Below are 14,307 nucleotides of genomic sequence, written 5' to 3'. Positions count from 1 at the left end.
TCTGATAGGAACAATTGATTTTGGGATTTTCTATAGGAAGGGAGGAGATGATGAACTTGTTGCTTACACTGACAGTGATTATGCTGGAGATTTGGAAGATCGAAAGAGCACTTCAGGTTATGTTTTTTTATTAAGCTCAAGGGCAATTTCTTGGTCATAAAAAAAGCAACCGGTAGTGAGTTTATCTACCATAGAGGCAGCAACTTCATGTGCATGTCAGGCAGTATGGTTAAAAAGGGTGTTGGGAAAGCTAGATCAAAATCAAAGCAAGTCATGTGTTATTCAATGTGACAGTAGCTCTGCAATCAAACTTTCGAAGAATCCAGTAATGCATGGTCGAAGTAAGCACATAGATGTGGTTTTCATTTTCTTCGAGACCTTACTAAGGATGGTACTGTAGAATTAATACCACTCAAGTTGAATACTTTTGTCAAGCTGCGAGGACAATTGGGAGTTTGCTCTTAAACTGATGTAAAATGAAGCTTGTAGTGTTCAGTTTAAGGGAGGAAATGTTAGTTTTTATGTTTATTTTACTGGTTTAGTGGTTGGTTACCACTATGTCTGTAAATACCTTTTCTTTTGGGTTCTGTTATTTGCTGATCTGGTCTTCTCAGAACGTTGTGGGAGTTGTTTAGACGTGGGCTATTTCACGTTTGTTCAGTTATTTCTATTTGCTCTGTAAGGCTATATAATAGCCAAGTTTATTATTCAATGAAGTGAAGTTGATTTCCTCCTGTTTCATCTGTACTCTTTGTTCAGCTTCTATTTTCTAACAGAATGTACAAATGGAAGGATAAGTATTACTGCTTTTCCTTTAATAGAAAAAAGTGGAAACAAAAGCTTTTGAATAACACGAGTGCGTAATAAATTTCTTACTGATTTTACTGTTCCTGCATTTATTTACATTTTTTTAATTCATATTCTTGTTTAAATATCTCTGGTACTTTATCTGCATACTAGTACAAATGTACGATACAATAGTAATTTAGAAAAATGGAAAGGTAGACGTCTTTACCATAATCTAGGGTTTCTCCATCTCAGCATGCATGTCTACAATTTTATATTGAAATTTTGATCTTGGGCAGGCTACCACAACCAACAAACAAATTATACCAAAGCAATTTTTATGGAATGTTTGCATGTTACTGGCAGAGAACTTGTCTCGCTTCCTGTACTTTAATAATGCATTTGAAATGCTTCAGCTGAAGGTTCATGTTTTCTAGAAAACCATATTATCATATAGTAGTTATTGAAGTACATCTATCTCTCTAATACCTGGTTTAGTGCGGCCAGCCAGCCAGCCATTAACTTTGACTAATTTGGAAGGCCATCCTTGTTGATTTCCCATCCCACTTGGAGGAAAAGATCTGCCCTCCTATTTATTATCCCATGAGAACGATTCAGAATATGTCAAAGTTATACAGCCAGATCTCAAATTTCAATATTGAATTGCCACTGGAAAAAAAAAAAAATATGAACACATTCTGTGTACTTTCTCGTTGATGTTAATACTCAAGCACAGAATAAAATTTGTCATATTCTTATTATTCCATATAGTTTTGACAATAAGCTAATAGTCTGTTTCTCTTATGATTTGTGTGAGTTTGAAAGGCACATGATACTATCACATGCTATCGCTGGCATCATCATATCTGGCCACGACTTCTCCTCTTTCCAATGTTTCCAACATTCAAACATCACGTGTTCTTTTCATCTCAATATTTTCTAAATTACTCTTTTACCCTTATTTTTCATTCAAAACAGGAGGATAATATTGACATTACAGAAGATAAATAATTATAAAGTGCAAGTTGTTGATAATTCTCAAATAGAAGTTAGAGATGCTTGACTATCTTATATTAAAATAAAAAAATCAATTTGGTAGCCTCGTGAGAATTCGTGCAAAACCCTTTTCTTTCGCCAGAAGATAATAAAAATATAAATAAATAAACCAAGAAATATAACTGGCTCCCATATTCATACATACCTTGCCACTTCCATAGTTTAAAAAAAATAAAAATAGATCAAGAGATATGCAAGGCATGTGGGGGTTTTAAATTAATCACCAATGGGCAGTTCAGTTCGCATCTTAGAATAGTATAATGAGTAGGTGGTGCATGTATTGTCACGCGGAGCTATTTAAAGCATACATCCAACTTCTTCTGGCCTTATGTATAGTTGAAGCTCAAAAATTCAACAGTAATCATATATACATTCCTCAAGTAAATATTTAATTTTATGTGTTACAGAGACATGCACAGGCACAGTGGAAGCTAGCTTGGAAGTTGGCTGTCATTATGACATACCATGTTGATTTTTATTTCTTTATTTTCATTTTTGGTTTATTGATCAAAACAGCATCTGTTTTTTTTTTTAATTTAAGAATGACTTCATCCTCAAAATTTAAAAACAACCAATAAGGATTGTTGAATTCTCTTCAAAGCAAAGATATTGAATGAGTGAATATTGGGTTAGTTTTTTTTCTTTTAAATTAAATAATTAAGAAGAAATCATTCCAATTGATTTTATAACATAGAATACCTTTTGACACATGATGACGGTTGCGTGGGGTATTAATTGAACACTGAAAAAATGAAGTCAAAAAAACAGTGCCAAATCACAAAGCCATAAAATATTGTTTCAGAAAACACAATTAATTGTAAATTGGGAAAGCAATAATAATTAATAGATACCAAAATCAATTTTTCCGGCAAATCCCTTCTAGTAAAGAGACAAGAAAAGGAGATGAAAAATTAATGCGCCACCTTTTCATGTTGCAGAAATCACAGGCTTTCTGTTTGGCACAGGACAGGACAGAAGATATTAGATCGATAAAATTGATATCAAGCCAACAACCTTCTTTAAAGCTGATTGAATTTGCTATTATACTCCACAGTACACACTTTGATCGATGTCAGAATGAAACAACACTACTTCTGCGAGAAGAAAATAGTGTTAAATTACTCAAACAGCTAAATGCTAATGATCAACTCCTATAGCGTGAATAGACATAACCTTTCTAAATGCCTTTGTTTTCATGTATCGACTGTTTGATTAGACGTTTTCCCTTCTCTTTTTCTTTTTCCCTAAATCTGTTGAATAAGGCAAAAACATTTTACCTGATGTGGATGTAAGTAGTCGAATTGACATTACCCCTTTTCACACTCGACAACCAAGAGGGAGTGCTCATAACCAATCCCATTTTCATTTGATTTAATTTGTTTTTACCAAAGTACGTGGCTGGACAGGTTTGGTGGAAGTAGAAAATTAATGAAATCTAGTGGAATGTCAGATTTGTCAGTGATTGGATAAACTAACCAGAGAAAAAATAAATGCCAACAGATAAGACATGGGAGAGAAGCCAAAGCCAGCTTCTCTATAACCGTGCATCAACAGTGATAAAGTAACCACATCTTAAGGCCCACAATTAATATCAAGTATCAACTACTGTACTCTGTACAACAAAAAAATTTTAAAGTAAGTGAAATGAAAATGACTTCAAATTTAAGCTAAAAAGCAAAAACCAAATCCAAAAGTAGAAATTCGATAGTGAAAATTCTGTACATGTACACGTGGAGTAGTAGATAAGGAAGAATAACAGACAACAAAATTTCCCGGCAACCTTTGATATTTATCTTTTTTGTACAAAAACAGAGAAATTGAACCAGAGATTGCACTGCCGGTAACATCTCAAGAACCTTTCACTTAATTCATTCAAATTTCCCAGCAAAAAATTTCAGCAGCTCAGTGCTTCATACTTCACTTGAAGTGGACGGTTAAACGCAGCTTGCGATAGCAAATTTCCAACTGCAGCTATGTCTCGGCAAAATATACCTTGGTACACATTATTTGTGTTGGAAGCCGTTGGCCCATTGTTTTCTGTAGAACTCATTCTATTAGAACCAGAAATCTCCATAGACGTAGCAGTAGTAGATTGATTCAGTTCCGGTTCCAACTTGGAATTTTGGGTTTGTTGTTGTTGTACTTGAATAGCTACTTGCAAAGCAGTTGTAGCCTTCTTTCTCCGTTTCTCAGCTGCTTCCTCATCCATAATATTAACCATAACACTTGAATAACCCTTTTGCAGCAATCTATACAACAACAATGCAGACATCTTTGCTCTGTCTTTAACAGAATCAAGATTACGATCGTCTGCAAACTCACACCTATCAATAAAACTAGTAGCTTTATCGGGCTTGTGTCTTAAGGACAACAATAAATGTGCCCTCTCCAACTCAGATCGTGTACACCCACGTCTCAACCCAATCAAAGCGTAATAATCTACATTACCAGTCTCTCCAGAAGCAACTCTCTGCTTCAATTCTTGAATCTTGGTGGTCAATGCACATAGTTTCCCAGGAATCTCTCTATATCTCACGTTATGTCTCTTCCAAGCAGGTCCCGGAAGTTTCCTATCACGCAAAATTGAATTATACAAGAGTTTCAAGTGTTCAAGATCATGTAAACAGTCCGGCAAACAACGTATTGTCTCAAGAAGCGAGGCTCTAGTATCAAGCGCTTGAATGCAACTGGGTTCAAGAGCCAAAGTCTTGTTACAATCAGCGATAGATTCAGCTATCCTTCCTGAGGATTTATAAGCAAAAGCTCTATGCATATAACATTCAGCCAAGAACCCTTGTGGGGCCCCTCGACGCCCATCAACGATTTTACTGAAGTGGCGTATGGCCTCCGAGTATAGACCTGCATCGAGTGCGGCGATGGCTGCGGTACGACGCCGTAGGAGGAGCTTTATGTGTGAGAGCAACTGGGATATGCTCTCTGACTCGGTCAAAACGCGTGGAGGAGTTGAAGGTGGTGTGTGGTGATGGCTGTTGGTGAACACCGATATCGGCAACCTAGAGGAAGAGAAACTATCATCGGATAAAGAGATGCTCTCACGACGGAATGCTGCCGTCGCCAAGCGTTTTCCGGTCTGGAGGAGAACCATGGCGTCCTCCATTAATCCTAGATGGCAACATGCTTGACCTAAAACCAAGTACCTGCAAAAACTTTCCGTCGACCGAGTTAGAGAATGGAAGAACGAGTTTGATTAAGAAAATCAACTCAGGAATCTGTACTCTAATTACGAAAATACCCTCAAAGTTTTTTTTAGAGTCAAATGTACTATTCTGGCTTAGCTGGCTAGGCCAATTGATTGTCAAAAGATATTGATGAAATTGTTTTAATGTTTTTCAACCTTTCGACACCACAGAGTTGGTTCAAAAGATAGTTTCTTGTCTGTGAAGACTTGAATTAGTTGACAAAAATGCATTTGTTTTTGTACAAATTTAAATGTCAAAACTCAATAGTTTGAAATCTGTAAGGACTGGCTATGCAATTACAGAAACCAATAACAAATGTGTTCTGGTGTTAGTATATTTAATGGCGTCATTAAAAGAACCACCCCAGGAACAGAACACGTTAAAAATACTGAAAATTCAATGCAACAGAGAAACAAAAACTGAAATTACCTCCATTGCCCTTCTTTCTCGCAATTTTTACAGAGCCCAGCCATGACTTTCTTTTTCAAGTCCGAGACAGAGAAACACTTGAAAGATGGATCACGGCCCAGTGAATCATCGGACGAGTCACTAGAAGGCAAAAGCTTGACTCTTTCTCTTGAAAGCTGTTGAGAGGAGCTATCAGAAGAAACAGAACCAGAGTCATCGTTAGCCATTTTGAGGCTAGGAATATAGTCTTGAAGCATATCAGCAACATCCTTAAATCGTCTTAGATAGAGCAAAGATCTGGCTTTGAGTTCCAGAGCGAGTTCAAAGCGAGGAGAGAGAGCAAGAGCGGCATCAAGAAGATTGAGAGCAGAAGCGATCTCACTCTGCTCTTGACTCGCAATAAGGCTTCTGGCATCTTTAATGTACTTATCTACAACCTGTATATATGAATCAATAAAACCATTAAACTTTTAATTTAAGAAGAATGCATAAAATAAAACCAAGATCAAGGCTTAAACGTCCTTTACCTTTCTGTTGCTAAGCCACCAGTGTTTCTTCTCACCACAAGTTAAAGAAGGAGAAGTAGCCATGGTTGTAGTTGTTAATGTTGTTATTGTTGCGGAAGAATCAACCATGAAAACCAAACCTCTCTCCCTCTTTCTCTCAAAGCATATACATTTTTCTGTTTTGTAATAAAAGAGGAGAAGAAATATATAGGAGATAGAGAAAATGGGAGCAAAGTGGGGAGAGAGAGAGAGAGAGAGAGAGAGGGGTTGATTTAAAATCTGTACAGATTTCTCAAGAGTAAATAAGGGAAGGCCGTGGAGAGAACAAAGCCCTAAAAGAAAATTTGCCAGCTTTGACCTCAGACAAAGCTTTGATCCTTCAACTTCATAGCTGGCACCACACCATTTTTATTCTCTCTCCTTATAAGCCTATGTGGCCTATAACACTATGACTATGACTCTATGAACTATTTTCTTATTTTTTTAATCATGGAAATAATTAAAATTCGGTATAATTATTTTTCACCTGGTATAGCCAATGACTGCATGATTATGACCGGATACAAACGGTGAACCATCACGGGTCCTCGGGTTCAACTACCGGAGAAAAGATAAGACGCCAGCAAATTGCCCCAAAAGTAAGTAAAGAGAGTGTAAGAAATCTCTCCAGTTCTTATGACTTTGAANGTTCCACTTGTTAGATTTGGACCCCCAATATTCTTCACAGTTTTACCTTCGGACTTTTCAAGCCAAAACACATCTAACTAGTTAAGGGACACCCTAAGCTATATACTATACAAAAAAGAAGTGCTTCATGCTACAGATCTTCGTTCAGGACAAACTTCAATAACTCAAATCATTACTTTTCCACCAATAACGTCTTCTTTACTAGCTAGAAAAATTATGCATACTAGCTAGAGAAAACAAGTTCTTTCTGTTGTTCGAGCATTTGATCTGGAGCATTTTCCAATTTTCTCATTACTTGTGGAAAATTTGGATTTCAAACACTTTATAAGTTTTTTGTGGGTATAATAATTGGTGGCCATCTCTTGCCCTTGCTACAATTTGAATCCAAGACCTCTTAGTCTCTTAACTCCTAAATCCATCCTTCACTCCATAATGCCACAAGAGGTGCTTAACACTTATAAGTTTAATGCCACTTCAATTGAACTATATATGATTGATGCTTCCACAAAGAGATAACTTCTCTTACTTTAGTGATCCATTTTCATAACTAATGGGTAAACACTTTACAAATGGATGCCAGCTTCAATAAGGATTCAATCTGTTCAAATTATTGCATTGTCCATATTTTCATTCATCTCGAAGCTTTAAACTGCAAATTGTTAAAACCGGACGTGAAGATGGATATATTGGTTTGAATCCTCATAGCCCTTCATCATAAAAGGGGTAATTAAAATAGTTCCCCTGAAGTTAGACTATAATGATATAAGGGTTACCTTGCCTCCCTGCTTTACAAATTAATCTTTACTTCAACAATTAAATATCTCTTCCAATCAAATTACCGGTAATATATCTTCATCTCTCCTTATAGATCTTACATCCATCAAATTTCCCAATGTTTCAAACAATTTGTTCACAATCATTGATGCCAACATCATATTAGCGAAGAGCTTCAATCCTCACTACTAGAAAAACCTTATTTCTTAACAGAATAAGTTGATAGATTTTTTTTACTGTTCTCGAAAACTGTTAAAAATTATAATTCTTGATAGTTTATGAATTGTCAAGAATTTAAAATAATCTTTGACCGTTTTAGATGATTCTTGACAATTATTAACCGTCAAAGAATTTGTTAAAAATAAATTTTGCGAATCTTGTTCTTGTATTCTTAATTCTTGATAGTTTTTAATTGTGAAGGATTAAGTATATTAAAAAAAAAAAAAAAAAAATTGCCTTAAAACTTTTCCCCCCTTTTTTGGCCGCCCATTTTTCATTATCAATTCCCACATTTTTTTCTCCCTAAAACTTATGTTTATCCGCTATTTCACTCATTTGTGCAAACCCTCATAATCGACCTATTTTTAATAGTGGAAAAAAAGTTCTCATTTTTATCACTCCCTTCAGTCGACGACAACTCACTCACTGACTCTGACACTTACTCCATGCTTATTCCAACGAAGATTGTTAACTTCGATAAGTTCTTGGCAAGACGTATCCCCAACACCCAAACTGGTTTTTCGATTATTCGGTAAACCGGTTCGGTTTTGGTCCATAGAAATACAGAAAACCGATTTTTCGATTTTATTTAAAAAACAAATTGAAAACCAAACAATTCTGTTTAAAATTTCAAAAGTAAACAATTTAAATTAAAAAGCCCCTAAATCTAAAATTAAAGAAACACAAAACCCCAAACCCGGTTTTATTTAAAAAAAAAAAAAAAATTAGATTTTGCCCAAAATTCAAATTGTTTGAACCCTTAAAATTAAAAAAAGTAAAATAAATAAATAAACAATCTAATTAATTTCTCCGCTTCCATCGTCACTATCCATACAAAATCCCCAAACCACTAAAACCCCACCGCCGCCGATGCAATTGCTGTCCACTTCTCCACTCCTTCCGCCTCTTGTTCTCCAATTTTTGTCTGAAATCCTTGACTTCTCCACTCCGTTCGCCTCGTCTTCTCCATTTGACGGCTGAATCTCCAGTTGCTGAACTCCTTTTTTTTTTTTTTTTTTTTTTACTTTCATTTCTCTAATACTACTTTGTGTTTTTCTTACCTACTTCTGATGACTTTTTGTGAATCATCTTTGGCTATTTTGTACCATATAGTAAAAGTACCCCTTTTCCAAAGTAAAAATCCTGTTAGAATGCTGAATCTTCCTCGCCTACTTTGTGTTCCTACTTCTGCTGACTTTTTGTGAATCTTCTTTGTTNAAAAAAAAAAAAAGAAAAAAAAAAGATTAACACAATATTGCATTTGGACATAAAACGCTTTACATCTAACTCCTTTTATGGATGCGTTAAGAGGAAACGACATGTTCCCACCCAAGATTTGGCCAAATGCCCATTTTCCACCCCGAGTTTCATAAATTTCATATTCTTACCCTTAAACCAACACTGTTAGCAACTTTTAGATTCCGACATAAGTACAGAAAATGATATTACCATACTGCCCTTGACAAAATATTTTTAAATTACTTTTAACCCCCAAATTAATAGAATTAGAAAATAACCCCATTTCCAAAACTTTTTTCGACCGCCCTTCCCACCGAAAATAGCCCTCTACCCAGCCATTCCACTCCCCGGTGTACCCTCTCCAAAACACACTTATCCCCCAACCCTCTTTGCTCCATTTTCACCATCTTGAAGGCCATTTTCCTTGGGTTTTGTTTGAGTCTGAAGGATTGTTTTGGGTTGATTTTGTTGGATGTTTGGACGCAAATTGAGATTCTTTAGAAGTGTTTGTGACTTGTTAAATTTTTCCGGTTGTCGACGCCTCCGGAAGCTCTCTCCTTTGACCTTTTTCCGATTGAACACCACCTGTTCGATAAAAGGTCGCAATCAGCGACCTGCCCTCCAGCTTGCACTCTCGTAAACCTTCTCCCAGCCGTCGCCATCGCCTTTTACGGCCGCCACCACCACAACACCTTCCACGGTCGCAACCACCTCACCAGCTTCCACAGCCACAACCACCTCACCACCAGCAACATCCCCACCATCCTCTCCAACCTTCTTTTCATTTCACCAAAATAGCCACCCATTTTAGCAGGAGGTGACGCACGTTAGCTTGTCCTGTTTGGGTGCTTTTTTTTCTAGCTGATTTCCTCTTGCCGGAGACTCACCATCCCTCCCTTTCGATGGAGGGTTATTTAACTTATTTTGAGACTTTAAGGGTTATTTTAAAATTTTATTTTCATACTTATTTAAATAACCAATAACACTATGGACACCGAAATATTTGCACCGAATTTTTGTACCGGCCGACGTGGAACGCGTTCTCCCATTTCTTTATAATTTTTTTCTAGTGAACGGCCGTTCACTCACATGGACGCCCGTCCATGTTATATGGACGGGCGTCCATATGCGAGGGACGACCGTTCATATAATATGGACGCCCGTCCCTATTAAAATAAAATAAAAAAATTTGTAAAAGTTTAGGGACGGCCGTTCATCCATTATAGACGGTCGTCCATTAATTTTGGATGGGCGTCCATAAATATGGACGGGTGTCCATATGCGAGGGACGGCCGTCCATATAATATGGACGCCTGTCCCTATTAAAATAAAATAAAAAAATTTGTAAAAGCTTAGGGACGGCCGTCCATTAATTTTGGACGGGCGTCCACAAATAATGGACGCCCGTCCTTCACCCAAATATGAAAAAAAAAAAAATTCCATTATGGAGGGCCAAAAGTAATTCGTAAAAAAAAATTAATTTAATTAATTTTTAACACTGGACGGCCGTCCATTCATTGTGGACGGGCGTCCATACTGAATGGACGCCCGTCCATAAGGGTTGGACTATGGACGCCAGTCCATAATGTTATTAAAATTAAAAAAAAAAAAATTTCACGTTTTAGGTTAAAACATTTGGGGAAGTTTAAATTTTTTTAACACCCAGGCAGCCATTACCATCTTCTTCGTCTTCCATCTGCGTTACTGCGTCTTCTTCGTCTTCACGGTGTTTTTCTTCTGGACTCCTGTTCTGCACTTGTTCTTCGTCTTGGTAATTAAACACTTTCCTTTTTCAAGTTTTTTTTGGATTTTTTTTTTTTTTTGGTTGGNTCAAATTAGAGTTTGATTATGCATGCAATATGTTTGATGAAATGTCCAAGAGAAGTGTATGCATGAGTTTTATTCATTTATGAATTGATATGAGTTTGTAGATGGTAGAGAGAAACTTATTTTTATGCTACATGGCATCCTTGCATTTAAACATTTGCATTTAGAAAGAGTTATAAGCATGAAACCATCTACATGCATACATATTCATAAGAGCATGAAAAAACACTAAAATATGTTAAAGAGAAAATAGAAAGAAATGAGAATATTAAGATATTCAAATCTGAAATTTTAGTTAAAGAAGCGTAAAAAGATAAAAAGAAGAGAAGGTTGTTGCAATGGGGAGCCCGTGAGTGACAAAGTCTCACATGCATGCCGCCCTTAGTAAGCGGCCTCAGAATTCAGAAAGAAGAATTGTACAGTCCGTTAGAAGTGCGTGTGGATGAGGACTGTACCCAGAATTAGAGAATTCACTCAGACGGCCAAGGCTCCAAATCCATGCCTCAACCGAGTCCGATCGACAAGAAAAGAAAGAATAGAAAAGAAAGAAAAAATAGAAAGAAAGAAAGAATAGAAAGAAAGACTAGAAAAGAAAGAAAGAAAGAAAGAAAGAATAAGAAACAGAAAACAAAATAAGAAAAATAGAAATGAAAATGCATAATCTATGTATTTGTGCATTTGCATCATAAATATTCATAATACCATGCTCATTATCGTGAGTAGTGAAAAATTAGAAAATTGAGAGAAAAACAATGAACAAACAGAGAAAGGATGAGAAAGAATAGAGAAAGAACAGAGAAAGAATAGAGAGAAGAACAAAGAAAGGATAAAGAATACTCGAGAAATGAGTTGCAAGGAAATAAAATTCAGGATTTAATCAACGGAGAGAGAAGGGTAGCATAGCGGGTTTACTTACTGAGCAATTAGTGCTCACTCCGTTGTTTTCAATGTTTTTCCAGGTAATAGGTGAGTTGAGGTCACTCGGAATGTCACACAGTGGAAGGGATTGGGCTACACTGTCACGTTGCTATTTTGAGTATATTTTGTAAATAAGAAAAATTAAATATGGGCCCATACTTTATTACTTGTTTATATGTGTATTTTCTTATATATATTTTTAATGAGTTTTATTGATTATTTTACGAGTATACTAGCTAGAAAGAAAGTATTACAAGGGGACACTTGGCATTTCTCCAAACCTTGGGTGGAAACATGTCCTTTACTCATATAACAATAATTACACCTTATGTGAGGTGTATCAGCATTTCTCCTTAACAAGTATGAAACAATCTACTTGCATTATAATAAGCTTCAATTAAATATTACTTAAGAGTAATACTACACCAATAACCCTATCTCACAAACTTTCTCCCATAACCCTGACGTGACAATACGTAATTGGTTAGCTCACAATTAATTAGTAAGACCCATGCAGAACCCATTGTGAACTAACCAATTACAAGCTAGCACGATAAGGTTATGAGAAAAAATTTATAAGAGAGAGCTATTAATGACATATTATTCATTACTTAACCACAATAATGCTACAGACATCGGGACTATACATCGAATTTTTACACTGAATTACGTGTCACGTGACTCAGACCAACCACGTATCATATTAACAAATATTTTGTGAGTGAACGGCCGTTCATCAACTATGGATGACCATCCACTATTATTGGACATGAGTCCATTATATGTGGGCGCCCGTCCATGCGAAATGAATGATGGACTCCTGTTCATAGTAATTTTTTTTTTTAAATTTAAAAAATTATAAACAAAATTCAGGGATACCCGTTCATATGTTATCGACGGCCGTCCTTGAATAATGGACGGGTGTCCACATATAATGGACGCCCATCCACACTTTCAATTAAAAATACAAATAATAAAACATAACATAACAGACTACTCCCATAATATTATAAATCCCTCAATAATGCTATGGTTACCAGGACAATGTACCAAATTTTTACACCGAATTACGTGTCATCACACTCAGACCAGCCACGTATCACTTTAACAAATATTTTGCGAGTGAACGGCCGTTCATCAACTATGGACGACCGTTCACTGTTTTTGGATGGACGTCCAGCAAAGGTGGCTGCCCATCCATGCAAAATGAACGATGCACTCCCATTCATATTATATGGACGGGAGTCCATTTACTATGGATGGGTGTCCACCTATAATGGACGCCCGTCCATAGTTTAAATTTAAAAAATTTGAAAACAAAAATCATGGACTCCTGTCCATATTCAATGGATGGGGGTCCATACTAATGGACAGGCGAACTCCTTTAATGGACGCCCATCCAAACTATAAATTAAAAAAAAAATTAATGGACGCCTGTTTAAATGTTATGGACGAGCATCCCTTAATAATGGACCGGCATCCACCGTTATTAGACGCCCGTCCAAACTTTAAATTTTAAAAAAATTATGCTCAACTTAATGGACAGGAGTCCACCTTGAGTGGACGTCCGCCACTCAAGGTAGAAGGTGCAGAAATTTGTATTCCCAAACCTGTAAAGAGTCATTCTTAAAGGCTCCATATGCCATTCACTGAGATCAAGGCTTTTCTCTAATTCATCTAACACTACTCTTCCTCTTACATATATACAGAAATGTTCGAAAGCCAACTTGAAATTGGGAATGTATGACTTGATGTTCATTTTAAAAAGTTTTTCAGTGACTAATGTTGCAACGAATAGAAGTTGCTTTGACATTGGAAGAACTAATGGCCCGAGTTTAGTGATATTAGTTTGAAGAGCTTTTCCGGCAATAACCATAAGTTCTTTTGAGAGTGAGACTCCAATTTGTTAGGCCTCATCCTCTTGCTGCAAGACACATTTATAATTTTACCCAATAACAAGTCTAGGAATGATAAAACAAACTTGTCCCATTATGCAAGAGTCAAAGCCATATTGAAGCTGAAACATATGACCACGTAAAGTTACCATTTATCTATAATTGAGAGACTGATAATTTTAGTATAAATAGTATCGCATTCTTACCCAAATCTAGAAGAAAAATGCAAGTTCAAAAGAGTTCTGGAAAAGACTGACATGAATGAGAAAGAGAACAATCCGAGGCCGATTGAACCAGAAGTGATCATCAGAAGGTTGAACCACCAAATCTCCTTCAACTGCAACATGTTTCTCAGCAACATCATGCGCTAATTGGGTTATTATGTGCTCTAACTTAGTCCCTGCAGCAAGTAGAAGCTGAAATACAGTCAATGCATTAAACTGAATTCTGGGGCATAGGAATATAATCAAGTGCATACAGTCCTAAAATGCATGTCAAAAGTTGCACACAAATTGTAATAAATCAAACAGAAGAATTGTAGTACAATAGAATTGTATGGTTGGTTAACTTACAATGAAAGTTACAAATGCTATCCAAAAATATGTATGCCAGCCTGCACACGAAAAATGGAGTTACATCAGTTCTTGAAGGTAATGATACTATGAAGAGCAGTGTAAGATGAATTAGAGAAAAGCCTTGATCTCAGTGAATGGCATAAGGAGCCTTCAAGAATAACTCTTTATAGGTTTGGGAATACAAATTTCTGCAATCCACTCAAGGTGGATTCCCGTC

At 36.3% G+C, this 14,307-nt stretch overlaps 1 protein-coding gene across 1 annotated transcript; it reads right to left on the bottom strand.

The window, feature by feature from the left end:
- Positions 1-3,526: 3,526 nt before the first annotated feature.
- LOC116132434 lies at positions 3,527-6,287 on the bottom strand. The gene is made up of 3 exons (XM_031418080.1): positions 5,978-6,287; positions 5,472-5,887; positions 3,527-5,000 (listed from the first exon to the last, which is right to left on the bottom strand). Exons 1-3 carry the CDS (start codon positions 6,083-6,085, stop codon positions 3,737-3,739), a joined length of 1,788 nt encoding a protein of 595 aa, XP_031273940.1. The 5' UTR covers positions 6,086-6,287; the 3' UTR covers positions 3,527-3,736.
- Between the last annotated feature and the right edge of the window lie 8,020 nt (positions 6,288-14,307).

Source organism: Pistacia vera, unplaced genomic scaffold (assembly GCF_008641045.1).
Source record: "Pistacia vera cultivar Batoury unplaced genomic scaffold, PisVer_v2 Contig252, whole genome shotgun sequence".
In the NCBI taxonomy this organism is placed as follows: domain Eukaryota; kingdom Viridiplantae; phylum Streptophyta; class Magnoliopsida; order Sapindales; family Anacardiaceae; genus Pistacia; species Pistacia vera.
The sequence above is the reverse complement of the archived record's forward strand: the minus strand, read 5'-3'. Positions and strand labels throughout refer to the sequence as shown.

Excerpts from the sequence above, each read along its gene's own strand:
- LOC116132434 (XM_031418080.1), bottom strand. The coding sequence starts at position 6,085 with ATGGTTGATTCTTCCGCAACAATAACAACATTAACAACTACAACCATG. Across the intron at positions 5,888-5,977 it reads GGTGGCTTAGCAACAGAAAG|GTTGTAGATAAGTACATTAA; the intron begins GTAAAGGACGTT and ends TCATATATACAG. Across the intron at positions 5,001-5,471 it reads GAGAAAGAAGGGCAATGGAG|GTACTTGGTTTTAGGTCAAG; the intron begins GTAATTTCAGTT and ends AAGTTTTTGCAG.